Source organism: Carettochelys insculpta, chromosome 6 (assembly GCF_033958435.1).
Source record: "Carettochelys insculpta isolate YL-2023 chromosome 6, ASM3395843v1, whole genome shotgun sequence".
Lineage (NCBI taxonomy): Eukaryota > Metazoa > Chordata > Testudines > Carettochelyidae > Carettochelys > Carettochelys insculpta.
In genome coordinates this window covers 24,959,540-24,978,233 of record NC_134142.1, presented here as the reverse complement: position 1 = coordinate 24,978,233, position 18,694 = coordinate 24,959,540, and the positions used below count along the sequence as shown (strand labels likewise).

The 18,694-nt window shown below is 43.7% G+C and overlaps 1 protein-coding gene across 8 annotated transcripts in view; it reads left to right on the top strand.

Moving 5' to 3' along the window:
- EVL (Enah/Vasp-like) overlaps positions 1 to 18,694 on the top strand; it is a 213,035-nt gene that overhangs the window by 178,935 nt on the left and 15,406 nt on the right. For 5 of the 8 annotated variants that reach the window (XM_074996521.1, XM_074996520.1, XM_074996523.1 and 2 more), the window contains 5 exons: positions 3,973 to 4,036; positions 10,399 to 10,466; positions 12,435 to 13,319; positions 15,493 to 15,722; positions 16,761 to 16,882. In XM_074996521.1, the coding sequence (XP_074852622.1) occupies positions 3,973 to 4,036; positions 10,399 to 10,466; positions 12,435 to 13,319; positions 15,493 to 15,722; positions 16,761 to 16,882 (1,369 nt within the window). The remainder of the gene's footprint in view (positions 1 to 3,972; positions 4,037 to 10,398; positions 10,467 to 12,434; positions 13,320 to 15,492; positions 15,723 to 16,760; positions 16,883 to 18,694) is intronic. The other 3 variants (XM_074996525.1, XM_074996526.1, XM_074996527.1) reach the window with 1 other exon arrangement.

The window sequence follows — 18,694 nt, the reverse complement described above, 5'->3', positions numbered from 1 at the left end:
ACCTGCTTCCGTTATGGCTTCTTTATAACCTGAAGCCCATGCATAATTGTGCAGAGAAGATAGATGAAAATGGTCCTTGTTTGGGGGCGGGTCCTGATCCTGGATTTCTTCTGTTCTATAAATGTCCATGTCAGTTCAGGGGTGGGCAGTAATTTTTGATAGCAGGGGGCACTCCAAGAATTTCGTTAGTGGTCAAGTGCTGCTCTCTTCCATTGTAGTAATGGGAGGATATGTGGGGTCTGAGATGGAAGTTGGGTGTAGAAGGGAGCTGAGGGTAAGGAACTGAGGTGTAGAAGGGTCAGTGAGGGCAGGGAAGGAATTTGGGTGAAGCAGGGAGTTGTGACCTGGGCAGGCGTTTGGGGTGCAGGGTCCGGGAGGGGATATAGGTATGGGTACAGCAGAGGATTCTGACCTTTTAGAGTGGTGTTTGAGGGGGCTGTGACCTAGGGCAGAGGGTTGGGCAGGAGGGAGGGACTGGGTGCCAGAGGCAGGCTCTGGCTGGGAGGCATTTACCTAGACAGCTGCCAGCCAGAAGTCCAGGAGAACCTCAGGCAGGCTCCCGGCCTTCCACACTCCTGCACACCACTCAGAGCGGCGTGTGGCAGGCCATGGGTCTCTGCATACCGTGCGCCCCGGGGGAGCCCTCTGTGCGCTCTCTGCACCAAAGGCATGGCCCAGGCAGCTCCCATTGGCCAGTTTCTGGCCAACAGGAACTGTGAGATTGTGCTGGGGGTGGGAGCAGCATGCAGAGGGGCCTCCCCCCATGTGCAGAGAGCACAAGGGTCCTGCTCAAGACTCCCACAGGCTAGATTTTGCCCACACTGTGTTAGCCAAACTGGGCATGTTATTTAGTGATCATAGGCAGCTAATTTCAGAAGAGTCTTGTGGCTTTACCAGATTAATGCGGTGTTTGTTAGCCCTTTCTGCATCTCCCGATTCAGTTTACTCGTGAGGCATGAAGTTGTTTCTGTCTCTCACCCTCACACTTTCTCTCAGGCTTGCATGCACATTGGCACGTAGCCTGAGCGTTCATGTGTTCTTGTTCATTTTGCCAATTAGTGAGTAGCAGTTAGCAGGAAGGTCTGGTTTTTCCCACATATTTCCATGTTGGTAATATTGTCAAATCTTGCCAGGGCTTTTCAAAGTGGAGCCCTCTTACTTGATGAAGGGTACATGGGTTTCTGAAAAATCTGGCCATAAACCCCAGAACGTCTGCACCCAAATTAATGTTTAATGAAACATGTAATGGGTGTGTGTGTGTGCGTGTGTGCACATGCACAGGTATTTGTTGTAGATAGGTCCAAACCTAAACCTGGATTCAAATCACCAGCATCTCTGATATATAGGGAGATATGGATCCAGAACAAAACGTTGTGGATGGTACCATATTCCATCCTAAACTTATCAAACTATGGGAAAGTTTAGATCTAGATCCAAACATTGCTGTTTGGATGTATTGCTAGCATTAATACCACATCGGTGGTGATGAGAGCCATGTGCTAACCTGCAGAGTCATGTGCTAACTTGCCTTTATCTTGCACCTTTGATATCTCCCATGCACTTTGCCTACTAATCCAGGGGTGAGCCAACTTTTACATTGGGCCCCACTTTCGTACCTGTCATTAGCAGTGCCCCCCTTCTTCCCCCCAAAAGAAAACCTGTCTAATGTAATCCAAACTAACAAAAATTTCAGTTATGTTTATACTAAAAAAAACAAAAAACACTTTTGGGCATGTGTAGAATGTAAAAACTTTATTAATCAGTATATAAATGTGAATACACAGACATAAAAACAATAGCATTTCAACATTTGTAATGAGATGAATAAGCCTGAGACCCAGCAGCTGATTGTGCTGTTGCCCCCGCTATGAAATTTTGTGCCCCCCCACGAGGGGGCCCTCCCCTCACTTGCCCCCCCCCCTGCATTAATCCATCTCCAGCAGGGCTGTTTCTAACACTCAGAGGATCTTAGCAGCTTTCCATCTGAGTCTCTTCATAGAAATGAAAACAACCTTTCCACATTACATTTTTATTTTGTTCCCAATCAGTTGTGGCCTTTCCCCCAAAAATTGCACTAGCCAAACAGCCAGGACAAGCAGAATCCAGTCCTGGGTTGTTGGCCAATGTAATGAATGAAAAACAAGGAATTCTCCTCCTCCTCCCCACCTCTCCAGGTTTATAATGGAATACAGCTCTAGGAAAAGATTTTCCCAAGTGATTAGCGTTCAAGTGAGCTTCAGTTTTGTCTGCTCAGTTTAAGACATGTTAAAGCATTCTGATTATCTGAGCGCTGAGCGCCCACTCTGAAAATCTGAAAAGTGTCTCATAGGCATCAACGTTTAAGGCACCTGCTCTTGTTTTGGCCCAATTGGATGTTGTTGTTTTTTTTTAAATTGAAAAGTTGAGAGAAATCTGAGCCATTCTGAGAATTATCAGAGGCAATATAGATTGGTTTTAAACATTTTGTTCTGATAATTCAAAAAAGGCTGAACCTTTCTGTGCGAAACTTAATAAGCCCATAGTCCACAATGATTCTGTGCATTATGTGCTTTATAGCCAAGTTATTTTACAATGCTCCCTTGAAGGAGACTTCTTGTGACATTTAATGGAGTTATATAAACAACAACCATTGCCTTCACTTGCTAAACCCCCACTGGTTTCACTGGGGCCAAGATTTTACCGATGTAATTTAATGGAGCATATATTTTTAACAAATCATTTTGTTGTTTATTCTTTTCAGAAAATAGCTAGTAAACACTAGTTAACTTAATAAAGATGTCCAAGAGTAGAAGCAGATTAAACTTGCTAGGACCAATTGCTGAGAAACGTGCCCATTTAGGTCACAAGTTAAATGGGGTACATCAGCAGATATGAGTGAGGGCTTAACATGATGAATCTCATTCTGAGAAGGTGGACAGTCACCACTGGAGAAGGAAACCAAAACTTGTAGCAGACCTGCTTTGTCTTACCTATTCTTACATCTTCCTTGATGTTTACTTTAATTCGTCCAGCTCTGCAGGCAGGAGGCACCAGCTTACATTCACTCACATAAACCTATGTAGAGTCACCAATATGGAACTCACCCAACTGTTTGCATCACTTCATAAATTTGTCCTCCAATTTGTATGAATTAATAAATGCTGTTGAGGCTGCCCTGGTGAAACTTGGGGGTGAGAGAACAGTGAAATAAAGCTGAGAAACTCCCTATGGGGAAAGTGCACTCACTGATCATCTCTTGTCTTCTGATACCTCTCACCATTTTGGTACTCCTGCATACTGGCTATCAGAAGGTTCCACCTACATAATTTGCACAGTGTACATGTAACTGCTCTCAAGTGGGCTTGAGCCTGGGACCTCAGGAGTTTACTGCAGGCACCTCTACAGCTTGAGCAAAGGGCCAGCTGGTTCTCAGCTTTGGCTGTAGAGGACACTTATTCTTTCTTTCTGTGAAGTGGTCTAGGTATCACTGCTTGGGACAGTTAAGCACACATAAGTGTGTGGGTTACGTATGCACCAAGGTGTTTTTTGAAAACAGTCTGATCCAACCAAGCCTGGTTTAAACACCATAAAACTTAAAACTGTGCTTCCTGGTAGGATGTTGACAGCTGTACAAAATCATCCTTCCAAATGTTGCAGGTCTGCAAATCTTCACTCTAGCATCATGTTGTCTTCAGTTACCACCAGTGCCTCTGAATCACTTGATAGGTCTGTTCCTACAGGCTGATATTGGACCAGTTTCTCTCAAAGGAACAAAGTAATTTACTAAACTGGCTTAGCATCTGACTCCATATATGGTAAAATTACAAAACAAATTAATAAAGAATAGAAAACCTGCTCCTGGAACCTTTGCTTCTTTGCTCTCTCTTAGCACTAGTGTGCAATGGATCTTTTAACAGCTCTGCGTTTCAGAAACGGTCGCAATGTTGTCCCTGCATTTGCTTTGCTAATTATGATTTGTTGTATTTTTCATAGGTCCAACTACCCAGCGCCAGGTTCAGAATGGGCCCTCTCCAGATGAAATGGAAGTGCAGAGAAGGTAAGAAACAAAATTTGGAAACAATGTATTAGATTCAAATTATTTGATAATTAAAAGAAATGATCCATTCTAGTTATAATAATGAAGGCCTCACTCATGCAGTTGTAGTCGGCAATGGCAATGGGTTCCCTTTGTATTTCCCTTTGCAAAATTTGGGCCTGATTTGGTCAGATTGAGGGTGATGGTGCCTGTAATTAATCAGACTTAACAGTCTAGTCTCTCACATCACAAGTTTGTTTTTTAGGGTTTATCAAATATTAAAATGAGGAAATATACTCTGGCTCTAGCGCACAAATTGAACCGTGCAGTTTTTCAGCAGGCACAGTCCCAATTTTCCCACATATACCCTAGATTTCCAAACAGAACCGTTCCTGGCTGTACACAAGGGTGTGTGTGTGTGTGTGTGTGTGTGTGTAGTACACACACACGTGTGAATTCACACACACTTAAAGGAAAAGCCTTCTCCTGGCACATCGTTATACTTAAAAATCACTTGCAAATTACTTGGCTCACTTAAGTACTGATAATTTCATACCCTGAATATCGTTATTCTGAAAATACCTGGTGAGTTTGAACAACAGTGAATTAATGCGGTTTTTATATTCTGCAGATTTATTTGTGTTCAGTCAGGCTATGTTTGAACTATAGTTGCTATTTCAGGATACAAAGCAACTCCGCAGCTACTCACCGTGCTCGAAATAGCTATTTCAAGCACGATATTCTGTTTCTGCTACCCCTTGTTGTGAGAGGGGTAGCAGAAACCTTGAAATAGCCGCTTATTTCAAACTTTGGTGCCATTTGCATGGGATCGTGTTCGAAATAAGTTAACTTGAAATAATTTTATGCAACTGTTTTGAGTTAGGGAAGCAGTGTAACCATAGCTTCAATGTATAGAGACAGTGACACGTGTGTCAATTAACAGCATTTTATCCACACTTAGCTTTTTAGCTATTTTTTACAACTACAGTCTGGCTTCAGCCTGGCTTATATGTAATGATTTCTAGTTGCTAATTAGTAAAGAGCTCAAACCCCAGATATTTTTTCAGCTAAAAAGGCAAGAATAAGGTACATTGATGTCCAGGAATACTTTAAAACTGGTATTCTTTGTAACATGTATCGTGCTTTAGTGTGGGTCAGATCCTCTGTGGGTGGTGCTGGACCTCTGAAGTCAGCCCCATTATTCACCAGCAGGGGACAGAACTCTACAGAACACCGTTAAAGAGTTATTGCCAAGTGATTGTTTCAAATTAGAAGGTTGCAAAAATTTCTTTAAGCAAAGGGAGCCAGATTCCTTGCTAGCGTCAGCAGGGACACAGCAGCAGTGGTGTCAGACCTTGAGGGGAATTGAGCTGACGTTTGTAATAAATAAGAAATAGCTGTATAAGTGTGTTAGAGGAAGTTGCTTTCAGAAAGCAGCTAAGACCAAACAGAAGTCAGTCTTAATGACATCACAAAGAGAGTTCGAAGGGCTTCTGCTCTGCCTTGCAGGAACAACTCACAGACAGTATATTTCCTCAGATTCCTTCTGGCCATGGTGCCTTTTAATACCCTATACTCTGCTGACCATCAGCCACAACAGGCCCTGAGGCAAGGTGGTGCGGGGGGGGCGGGACTGGTTCTGTGTCCCTGGAAGGGGCAGGGCCTAGTGCACTCGGCCCTTAGTGTTGCTGAGACTGGGACACTAGCTCCTCTCCCTGCTTTCATTGCAGCCGTTGTAAATTAGCAGAGGCCACGGCCAGAGTGCTGAGCCCTCTTGAAATGCAGGGCCCTGGGGCAAGTGTCCCCCTGTACATACATGCACACCCCATCAGTGGGCCTGCTGCTGACCTGCTCTGTTTGCTGGGCATGCATGAATCTCTCCCTGTTCCCAGCAGAGTAGGGAAAGAGCTGTCCCCACTCTCCACTAAGCACAAGTAGCACAATTCTGTTTGGTCTGTGCAACATCCTCTACAGTGCAAATCTACAGACCAGGCAGGATGCCCGAAAGGACCTCAGATTTAATGAAAGTTTCCGTGCCCATACTAAAGAGGACCAGGGGGAGAGCTTCTAGAATTAGTTTTGGGACTATTCAGCTATCATGAAGTTCCTAGAGAAGACTCCCTGAGATGCACTGGTATGTTGCTGGTGGTTCAGAGAGGCCTGGTGAATACGATTGACTGTTTTCTGCAGTGCTTTGTATGAAATATGCCCTGCATGGTTAAGGGCCTAATCCTCTTTTCATTGAAGGCCATGTCTACACTGCAGACTTCCAAGTTTCGCTGCAAAAAGAAAACCACCTCCCCGAGAGGCATACAGCTCTTACCACTGATGCTTTTGTGGAGACGTGCAAGTGAAGACATATCCTTGCTGTTCACAGAGCTTTTAGCCTTCCCAGGATATCCCACAAGTGCTTAGGTGACCACTCTGGCCAACAGCTCTGCTGCTCTGATGCCAGCTAAACAAACATCTGCCTTGCCCCCAGGTAATGCCCCTGGAACTTTGAAATTCCCCTTCTTGTTTCCCTGGCGAGCACTCACTTATCTGGTCCAGTGACAATGGCTGCTCCATGGAACAAATGACCTCCGGCTTGAAGTAGTGCTGAGCTACTGAAGCTGATCAGTGTTTGGCAAGAGGGGCTGTGCAGGTACCTAGCTTGCCCCACAATCACCCTCTTTTTTCAGAAGACCTGTCATCAAAAAGGAGAAAGCTGCTCTGTGGAAGAGCTGCCCCCAGGGCTCTGCTCTCACCAGCAATGGAAGTGCTGCACTGGTAAACACTCTGACACCTGCGCTTTTCTCTTACTGGTTCACTGTCACCAGAGAAAGTAACAGCACAAAAACTCTGCAAGTGTAGACCTAGCCTAAGGCCTTGCCTCCACATAAGTTTTACCAGCACCGTTATGTCAGCAAGGGAATAAAAATAGGGTGGATGCAGTAACACTGGTATAAGACACTTTAAACCAGTATATCTCAGTTTTCTTTTGCTGAACCAGTGTAGGCTACACCAGTAGATTCATTTTTATACTGGTACGAGTGTGTCTACATTAAGGGAGAATTCCTGCTTCAACTATGCTGGCACAGTGAGAACAGCCAAAGGCCTAACAGGAAGTTTGAAAATGTTATCCTAAACTTTTGAGTGGCCAGGGAAAATGCAAATGAGAAAAACTGCAAAATGCATTTGACTAGAAGATTTTATGTCACTGTTTTAAACACAACATAGATTGTTTGTTTTCTAAACTTACAGGGCTGAGTCTGACCACTCCTACTGAGTAGTACCATACTCCAGCAGTAGCCCTTAGTATGTACACAAGGCCCCTCCTACAAATCTTTACTCTCAAAAATAATCTTTACTTAGTTCCATTGATATAAATGTGTCAATTTATGGGTGTAAGTTCTGCTCACGTAAGTAAATGTTTGTAGAAGTGCTTCCTTGGCGAATCTTCCAAGTTGCTAAGAGACAGCCAGGGCCAGCATGAAATTCAAGTGTCTGTGTTGGGTCCCTCCTTTGGGGAGTGTACACAAACTTGCCATTCTCAGCTGGGCCAACTTCCTCTGCAGTAGTGGGAACAGTTGGAGAGCTTTCTGCTAGATGTTCCGTTTCAGCCAGCACTGGAACCCCAAGGGGACATGCAACATACTGCCCAGACTCCGTGTCTGGGACTTCTGTGGCACTTGCTCAGTTTTCAAGAGGGGGGGAAAAAAAGTCAGTTTAGTAGTTTGTGCAGTTCCACAGCTTTTTGTTCTGTTTCAGCTCCTTCCGCTTATAAGGTAACAAGCAATTTAGGAAGAGGAAAATGCTTTGTGTTTCATTTATACAGGAGCAGTAGCAGAGGTGCAGCTGTTGCAGTTGTCTCAGCTGTACACTATGTACTTGACAAATGATAACTGGAGATTGTAGGTGGAGAAAAGAATATAGATCCTCACTTGGTGTAAATTGTGAGAGCTCTGCTGAAGACAGTGTTGGTACAACAATTTCAACCATCTACTGGTATCTGCTAAGGTGTTTCCCTGCACACCTACAGGATAATTTCCACACATCTTTACTAGCCCTCCAAAAATTGTACCCTTGCATACAATACATACCCTGCAGCTCTATATAGAGAAGTTAGTTACATTCCTGTAAGTTTATATAGAGGAGTTACATGCCAGTTACGTGCCAGTAACTTCAGTAATTTCTCTTGTGAATCTAGCACAAGATTGATTGCTACATAATGAATATCCCTAATTATCGATGTGGCAATCCATTGCTCTTGAATTGGAGCCTAAACCTAAGAATGTCTGTCATGCAAACTAAAACATTTAACTTTTTCCAGACAGTTCTGTTACATATACTAAAAATCATAAGTTACACAGTAAATCAAATATAGGCATTTAAAAATGCAATGAATATAAATTATAACACAGAAAACCTATTTAAAGCTTTCACTGCCTAGTCATTGCAGACAGAGCTATAGTTAAGTTTACTCAGTTATGCACAGAATTAGGCTGGAGTCCTGTGGAAAATATACATGATTATGTAAACAAAGACAGTATCGTAATCCATGTGTACAAGAAGACCAAATCAAGGTTCCACAGACAGCCATAATTCTGGAATTTTCTGACTTTTGAGTGCTTGGCTTTATAAGTATAAAATTTTTTTTCCTGTGTGTAATCAGATAAATATAATTTCATCTGAGTCCCATTTGAGTTTTGTTGGAATAGATAGTTCATATCTGAGTAGACTGGGTTTCTCAAACTTTATGGAACCACAACCCCCTTTGGACAACAAAACTAATTCCATGACTCCAGGAGAGGAAGACCGAAGCATGAGTCCATCCCAGATCCTCCACCCCAGGTGGGGACCAAAGCCCAAAGGCTTCAGCTCCAAGCAGGGAGCCTCTAACTTGAGCCCCACCACCCAGGGCTGAAGTCAGGGTCATCTTCTTTAGTCTCAGGAATTGGGATTCGGGCTTCAGCACTGGTGACACCTTTAAAATAGGTTCACCACCCACAGTTTGAGAACAACTGATGTAGCTTCTAAAATAGCTAATTGATAACGCTAGTTTGAGCTGTTCAGTTCGTTAGTTAATCACAGAAAAGCAGAGTTCCTCAGTTGTAACCCTTATGACTATTTCTCCAGGACTGTTAGTGTGAAAGAGAGGACCTCTAGTGGGAAATTTGGAGAACGGCATGTCTCAGTGAAATGGAGAATATTTTTTGAAACACTTTATTATACCATTGATGTTATTCTAATCAGTTGCTTTGTATTATGGATTCCTGACCAAGAGACCAACCCTACAAAACTTTACATATGAAAATATTGAAATCAACACTTTGCTCATGAACATAAAGTTATTAAAAACTCAGCAGAGTAATGATTTGGTTATTGCTTATTGAGGTTGTCAAGAACTACTGGTCTTGTTGACTGTGTTAACTGAGGTCAAAATTTGGCTCATGGTATTTAAAGTATTACAAGATCGTTGTGTTAACCAGGTGTCCAGTACTTTGTTCACCTTCAAAATTCTATGATTGTAATAAAGGAATTTGTTATACAGCTTGATGAAGCAGTTGGCTATGTATAGTCAACCACAGAACACAAATCAAATATCCTTAAATTCTTATCAGTACTGCCATTCCTTATACCCCATAGCATTACGGTATATAAGCATGTGCTTAACTTAAACATGTTAGAGAGCCTAATGATATAGTCCTGTGGCACCTTATAGACTAACAGATATTTTGGAGCATAAGTAAAAGGAAGGGACCGAGCTGACAAGGTCTATTGTAAAAGAGAGGTCCAGAGCTGACAAAGCCTTCCCTTTTACTGGGACCCCACTCTTTAAATACCCCTCTGAAACCGCCCCCCTTCCCACTCATGCATCTGACGAAGCAGGTCTTTGCCCACAAAAGCTTATGCTCCAAACTATCTGTTAGTCTATAAGGTGCCACAGGACTTCTTGTTGTTCTCAAAGCTACATACTAACACGGCTACCTCTCTGATATTGCCATAGTGGAACTCCTCATATACTTAAAGTTAAGTATGTGCTTAAGAGCTATGGTGGATTGAAATCTTAAGACGTTGCAGTACTCTTTGACGTGAAATTCTTTGGCTACTCTGCATTTCAATATCCATTATAGAATTATCACATGAATTGCAAACATCTGTGACAAGCATTTGCAACGTGCTCCCAAGAGCAGGGCCCTCTTTGTCTCTCATTTCCATTTTTGTTATGCGCTGTAAATGAGATCAGAATTCACCCTGGCTCTTTTGGTCTAGCCTCTATGACTAAAGGGCTGATTAATGTCCCCGGGTGCAAACTCTGACTGTCTCATATCTCAGTTTAGAGAATATTTTCTAAAAAGAGTAAAATTAAAACTGGAATGTTTTAAAAACCATTGTTTTAGGCAAGTGATGGAGCAGCAGCAGCAGCAACAGCGCCAGGAATCTCTGGAAAGAAGAACCTCTACCACAGGCATGTATTGAACAATGCAATGTATCCATAAACAGTGCAAACGTGTTCCTCTCCCTGCTTGTCTTCTCTAGCTGATGGTGGTGGTTGGGTGTTACTGCAGAAATAACTGGCCTGCTAAATGTAGCTATAATCATCATGAGATTTTGAAGCATTTTCAGGCAGACAGTTAAACTAATACATTGGCACGTGACTGCATTCAGCTTTGGAGTTTAAGGGCCAATTCTTCAGAGCACACAGCACGGCCCAAACACGAGATGGAAAGGTGGATTTAAGCAAAGTGCTGCTCATCCAGTCACGGGCTAGCTGTGAGACTGGTTTAAGACTGAGCGGTATTAAGGCTGCTCTAAATTTTGCAGCGCCAAGGGGCCTAGTCTGCTGACACAGGGAGCAAAGGGAGTAGTTTCTCTAGTGCCTGGCAATTCAAAAGGGCCCAGAGCTCCCAGCTGCTACCATAGGAGCAGCAGCAGCTGGAGCCTGGGTCCTTTGAATTACTGCTGGAGTGCTGCGCAGCACTCCTGGCAGCATTTTGGATTGGCTGACGGGGGAAGCAGCATGGTGTGCTCTCAGCAATGCCGAGGGCTGGCTGCCCCCAGCCCCACCCCTTCCATCCAAGGCGCTGCCTCTTCTGGGAGCGCAGAGCCAGGCTCCCCTACACACCTTGCCCAGAGGCCCCAGAAGTCTGTCACACACACCCTGCAAAGGGCTGCTATCGTAGAGGTGCAGAAAAGGCCTGGTCGTGCTCTCTACACAGCCACTGAGAGGGTGGGTGGCATGGGAATCACTCCTCTGGATCTATGCCACTATTGGAGCCCCCTGTGTAGAGATCAGCTGCCTGTGCCTGGCTCTTCCAGCTTCCCATGTGTGTAAAGAAGAGAGTTTGACCATGAGCTTCCCTCAGTTGGGGTAATAAGATGAGAGGGCTTGGGGAAGTTTAATGGAGAAGTATTTACTGAAGGGATTGAAAAATATTTTCTAATATCTTGTCAGGCTGCTAAATGGTGAGGTGGGGAAGAGAAGTTTGTGGCTGTAACATCTGGCTTTTGCATCTGTGAAAAATGTGCAAAGAAAGCCAGAATTTTGGTCAATCTGGAAAGGATTAGTTTTCACACAGCTTTTTTTTTTTAATTTAAAAGCAGCTCAATTGTGTCCACAGAAAATCTAACCAGTGACAGTCATACAGAATAGCCTCATTTGGGCTCTCACAGCTGTGTGCTATTTTGCATCCGTAAAAATAAACAAAACCACAGCTCTGCTTTTGCGAGGAACCTTGACATAATGGCCAGGTCTACACTAGACATTAAAGTCGATTGTAGATATGCATTTCCAGCTATTGCAATTGCGTAGCTGGAAACAACTTATCTACAATTGACTCATCTGGCTGTCCTCACTACAGGAGGTTGACGGGAGAATCTCTCCCGTCAACCTCCCTCATTCCTCGCAAGACTGAGGCATACAGCTGTTGACTGTCGATCCCTGGTAGTTCGATTTCATGCATCCCCACTAGGTGCACAAATCGAATCCCAAGTTGATCTTCCAGGTAGTGAAGACATAACCATAGGCATGATATGTGAGCCAGTGGCATTTCCTGCTGAGCACCCTGCATGTATAGGAGCATCTCCATGCTGTACGCAACCTGTGTACCTGTCTGTATGTTCAGAGTGCCACTTGCCACTGTCCTTGGAATGTGTGTAATTCTGACGTGAGATGATTTGTCAGGTTAGAAGAAGCTTTGCAAACATCAAAGCAAAAACTATAGTCTCTGCAGTATGTGTCGCTGCTTTGACTTAAAGGCACAGCTCTTGATTGCAATCATCTGCACATTGCTAAAATCATGACTGCACCATCTTTGTTATTATTTTCTGCTTTCATTTGCATTTTAATTCCTTGTCTCCTAACCATTCTGCCTTGTTTTCATTCCTTGCTGTATGCCCATTTTATTCTTTTCGCTTTTCTTTTCTGTTCTTTTAGTTTCTACCCTTCAGATAAAAGTGTCTTCTTCCCCCTCCCACTGCCAGTCTCCTCCTCCTGACTACAGTAACTACAGTGCTTCTGCTGGTGCTGCCCCTCCACCGCCATCTTATGCCAACGTTGCCTCTTCAGCATCTACCGTCCCCGATTCCAGTAGTAAAACCTCTTTCAGATCCTCTAATAGAGTCAGAGAATCCCCACTGCTTCGTCACAGACATTCTGCCTCCGAGCTCTCACCCTCCCCGGGTTCCTTTTCCTCTCCAGTATGGCCAAACCACAGGACTGTTGCACAGAACATCAAACAGATCTCTTTGTCCCCATTGCCTGAACCTCCTTCCCATTTTCCATTCACACCTCACCAGCCTGTTAGATGTTCCTCTCTTTCACACTCTCCTCAGTCTTCGTCTTCTCCAGTAACAGCTACATCCCCCATGCAGAAGAGTTTTGTCCCACAGCAGCATATTGCAGAGGTCCTTCCTGTGATTCCTGTCCAAAATGGCAGACTCAGGGGATCTACAGATATAACAGTCCATGAAGGCTCTCCAAATGTACCTCAGCTAGGCCTGAATGGCCAACCTGAAGAACCTCTAACCTCACAAATTCCTATAAACTCCTCTAGAACCCAAGTAAAATGTGTGGATGGGTCCTTCTTCTCCTACTTAGAAACTGTACCCATCTCTCAACGACCAGTTATAACCAGCCCTGCTGGTTCCTTTATCCGGGCTTCTTTTCTGTCCTCCCAACCTTCACCTCATCCTCCAGAGCAATTGTACCAGGCCATATCACACATTGTTTCATTGCCTCCCCCTTATGCTGCTGTTTCTGAGGTGAATTTGTGTAAGAAGACCCCTCCTTTCATGACTTCATCAACCATTTCCCACTTGAGTAAGTACTTGCATTGAGTTACTTATAATCTTTAAAAGAGCTAAAAGCACTTTAGATTTGACTTGCTTGTTCAGAAAGCCCAGTTTGCTCTGCCCCATGAACAATATTTGGGAAGAAAACTCTTGAGTAATCAAAGCGTAATCCCACTGCACCAGATATTTCAGACAAATAGGAAAAAGTATGGAAGACTGTGTTAGTGCTGTAACTGGTGACACAAAATCTCATATCAAAATATTCCACTCTTTGAGGAAGGAGATTTTTTTTTCAAAGGATAGATCTGCTTTAGAAACTTCTGGAAATGTAGTAATGTCAGTTGGGGTGTCATATTTTTAATTTTTTTTCTAATGACGAAAGCCTTAGTGGAGATATAGATAAAAGTTCTTTCTCCAGTCAGGCTTCTTTCATCTGCGGAACCAGCATAAGCTATAATTGCAAAAACACGTACCCATACAAGTTGCATCTGCACTAGCAGAGTTTCTCAGGATACTGAATCAGCAAACCTTTTCTAGTGTAGCTTAGTCCTGCATGTGGATCTGTATTTTGCATATGGTCTATATTGTTAAAAATGCCTGAATTAGAACAGCCCTGTGCTGTGCCTGTTCAAAATCCAGAGTCAGTTTTGCAAGTTGAACCCAGCTCTGTATATATAACCAAGTTGTGCGTAAATGGATTTGCCTAAAGAACTTGGAAAACATTTGTATATTTATTTCACTGACAAATTTCCTGCTCCAGATATTTCAACTGCCTCTGTTGTGTTAGGCCCTCAACTGGTGTAGGTCATTATATGTCTGTCTTCGACACATGTAGGGCATGGATATACTTGCAGGAAGATCAATCTTCCAGGGTTTGATTTAGTGAATCTAGTAGGAGCACTCAGTCAAACATTGAGGGTGCTCCCAGTGCCTCTGTCACGCCTCACTTTCGGGAGGAGTCAGGGAAGTCAATGGGAGAGTGTCTCCCATTGACCTCCCACGGTGTGGCCATGCCAGAAATTCGAGTTAAGGTACGTTGACTCTAGCACCTCAATTCTCATAGCTGGAATTCATATGTTAAGGCAAATTTCTTTTGTAGTGTAGGTGTGCCCATATTCCAGTTTACACCGGCAGAGTACCACCCCATTATATTTGAATCAAGTTATTTTGTAATTTATTTTTCAGCCAGGTCTGGCCTCTAATTTTGTGGGTAAAAATTTGCACCTATAATTCACCTTGCACACAGTGAATTGGCAGCTCATTTGCAGGGCCCCAACAGGTAGGGAGCTAGCTAACGTCCTGCTAATGGCACTTACAATTCATTGCAGGAACAGCACTGTGTGCCCAGCACTAGCCAGAGTAACAGTGTGCCCATAATGTTAGAGGAGATCGCTGACCACAACAAGGGGCAATGTTTTTTTTAAAAAAAAGGAAAATCAGGCTTTGATGTCCCAATATCATTCCCAAGTTTCCCTCAAAGCCAATAAACAAAAACCTCTTTCAAATTAATGTTTGTTGCCCAATTGAGTTTGTAATTGAGTAGCCACAGAAACCTTTGGTGAGATGAAGTAATTCTAGCTAACCCAACACTGGTGACATATACACTCTGTACCATTATAAATCAGAGAAATATACCAGAGGCAGTAACCTGTTGTAGTCAGGCCATTGAACAATGCTGCTGCACACAGTAGCTTCTGTTGAAGCACACTGGGGCTGAAAGTGGACTCTTGCCATTTCATTTTCTAAGACTGGCATAGGCTTCATTCATTCAATTTTCATTAAAGGGCAGTTGAATGAAAATATATAGCAGAAGTCCAGGATTTTATTTAAGAAGTGAGATGTTGATATTCACAGCGTTTAACATTTATTTGCCTGCATCTGGTAGGTTAAAATGAAGGAGAGAGGGGCTTACAGTGAACCACAAAGCGCACTTGATGTTGAGACAGAACAGCAGCCTGAGCAAAGGAAGAGCTAGGTGGTATTTACGTGTCACAGGGGTTTTACATTAGAACACAGGTGTCATTGATACCTAAAAAGCAGATGATGCACCATTGGCATACTCACTGTATGTCATTCCTCTGATTGTACGGTAACCCTTGCAATGACCTTCATTTACCCAACTGTCAGTTACAAGAGAACAGGTTGTATGTGAGATGAGAGAGACTGTTCTTTATTCTTATTTCATCTTCTGTATGTTTCAGGTCCCATCCTTCCACCTGGTCATCCTTCCAATGCTGCCATAATTCCTGCTTCATGCAGTGGGCCCCCACCTCCACCGCCCCCACCAGTACCTCCTCCGCCTACAGGAGCAGCACCACCTCCCCCACCTCCACTGCCAGTGGGTGGAGGATATGGCGGTAGCACTGATGATGGGTCGGTGTCAGGACTAGCAGCTGCCCTGGCTGGTGCCAAACTCAGGAGAGTACAACGGGTAAGAACCATGGCGCTGGGGTTTTCACATTGTGTGGCCTTTACTGGAGAACAAGGAATGCTTGACCTAGTTCTCTTTAACCTTCAGTTCTATTTCATGGATAGTCAGCATTCGTTACAAACCCCAATGAAATGTGTTGTAAGTGGCCGTTTCATGGACATGAAAAGTGATTGCTTGTACAAGTTGTTATTGAAAAGAAGGCAGAAAAGATTTGTGCTTGAAACAGGTACGGTGAATTCCTGGCCCGATCGAATTTAATGGTAAAATTCCCATGGACTTGAGTGGGCCGGGTTTTCACTCCTACAGTCAAATGTTTAAACATGTTAAGCGCACGCTCACATACCTAATTATATACACATTTACTAGGGGCATTTTTGCACTTGCTTTTCCTGAACTGCGCATTCGGTGTGGCTAGGCCTTTAAAGTGGCCACTGTCCGTTAGATGTAGTCCTTAAAGCAGTTTTATGTTTGGTTCTGTAATTTTCATAGGGGAATTTTCCAATAGATTTTCTTTCCTGGCTGGTTTTTACAGTAATTTACACTTTGATCCTCCCTGCTTAGTGAAGATTAACTAGCCGGTGCCTGCATCAATCTCTCATACCATGACTAAGACAGAATTGCTTTCTTTCCACCCTATCCCCTAGAACACTCACTAGTATTAAGCAATCAGCCATGGCGATAAGCAGTTAAAACTACACTAGACTTATCAAATAAAGGCTTGATTGTGCAGCCCATGTGTGAGTAGGTGCTACTTTGAGGAATAAGAGTTACATAATCTCACCAGAAATTCAGAATCATTTTATTGTTTTTTTTGTCACTTGCTCCGGTATTTACAAAATCCTCAATGGGTTCCCCAATCCTAACGTTGGCTTGACCCAATTTACATTTGCGTCCATTCTGACCCATTGTGCTTTCTGCCTCTGACCACAAGCTGCAATTGTGGTGCTTTGCTCCTACTGGTTATCTAAACAAGTCAGAAAGGGCGGGGGCTTACAATAAATTCCTCTGGTGATTTGAAATGTCAATTTGTATCTTAAGCCAGAAGATGGTTCAGGAGGCTCCAGCCCCAGTGGGGCCTCTAAGAGCGATGCCAATCGAACAAGTAGTGGAGGAGGAGGAGGAGGACTTATGGAAGAAATGAATAAATTACTGGCAAAAAGGTTTGTACTTTGTCCTAAAGTAAACACAAGAACAAGTGCAGTCACAGACCATGGAACAATATGCCTTCAGTAGCTACCAGGAAAGGGGTAGCACCAGTGCCTTTTGAAACTGGCAAAACTCTACATGGGACATAGTACTGTGGTAGCTCTAGAGAGCAGATTAACAGCCTGCCTGCTGCCGTTCTTATGTGCCTTTTATCTGGTGGACCCTTTTTTTGACATAGCAATAGCATATGTATTGCTAGGCTGCAATGGTGTGAGGCCAGCTTGAGCTGTTCTAATTAAACCTGCTGGTTCTGTGGGAGTAAGAGGCTAAGGCCTTGTCTGCACTGTTTTGGTTTCCTTCCCCCACTGCCCCCAGGAAAAAAACCTCTTGCATCCACAGTGCAAAGCATTCTCTTCTGGAATAACAGGGCATTTAACTTGAAATAGTTACTCCACCAACATGAATGACTTTTGCTGACACTCCGCCACCCCCGCCCTTTGCAGTTTCGAAATTGACTCCCTGTGCTCTAAGTAGAGGTAATTATAACTTAATTGGCATCTAGGGAGGCATCCCATCATTGCTCTTATTTCAAATTGGACTCTCTAGTGTGAAGGCTCAATTTCAACGTGCTCTTGCAGTGTGAATGCTCTTTTAAGAAATAATTTTTACTCCTGTTAGACCTGCACAGTCAGCACAGCTGAGACTAAGTGAGTCACAGGTTCTGTTCACCTTGGCATCATCAGGAGAATTATTTACTAAATCCCACCTGTGTAGACCCATTGAAAGCAACACTGCCCAGGTGTCAGCTGGGAATATCATTCAGTTTGATCGAGAACCCTGTTCCCCAGGTGTGAGTGAGGACTTCCTGTGACCCACAGAACCTGTGCTATGACTATGAGATGCAAAGAGAACTTGACTCTTGTGTCTCATGTTGCCTTTGCAGAACAGGCAGTCAGGAGAAAAAAATCTTTTTAGTCTTTAAACTGAAAACTCGTGATACAAAAAAAATCATTGCAAGACCAACAGAATTCATCCAAAGCTACTTTTCAGTGCAGGTGTGCATGCGAAGGATGGACCGTATCCAGGGCTGACAGAGTATCTGAAACACTGGGTTTCAGGTGATACAAAGTATTGCTTTCTAGATGTGGTGGTTCCCATGATAGCAGCTGCTGTAATGATTTCAGAATGAAAGTGGAAACACCAGAATGAAATGTTGTCTCGCAAATCACTATCATTTCTAGCCCTGTTAATTTTGCTGCAAGGTACCACAACTTAAATCTAAAATCAGCCTCACACCCCAGCTGTTTTTCTTGGCATTGGTTCATAAAAAGATCTAGAAGGTCCAAGACCACCTGAAACTACAATACCCACCTAAGGAAGTGAAGAAACAGATTGACCAGAGCCAGATGTGTACCCAGAAGCCACCTGCTACAAGACAGGCCCAACAAGGAGAAAAAGAGAATGCCACAGGCCATCACATACAGCCCCCAGCTAAAACCTCTCCAGCGCATCATCAGTGACCTGCAACCCTTCCTGGACAATGCTCCTTCACTCTTACAGACCTTGGGAGGTAGGCCAGTCATTGCCTACAGACAGCCCACCAACCTTAAACAAATTGTCAACAGCAACTGTAGACAACACCACAGTAACTCTAAACCTGGAACCAATCCCTGCAACAAACCTCGGTGCCAACTCTGCTCACATATCTACACCAGTGATATCATTACAGGACCTCACCACATCAACCACACCATCGGGGCTCTTTCACCTGCACATCTACTGATATAATATATGCCATTGTGTGCCGGCAATGCCCCACTGCAATT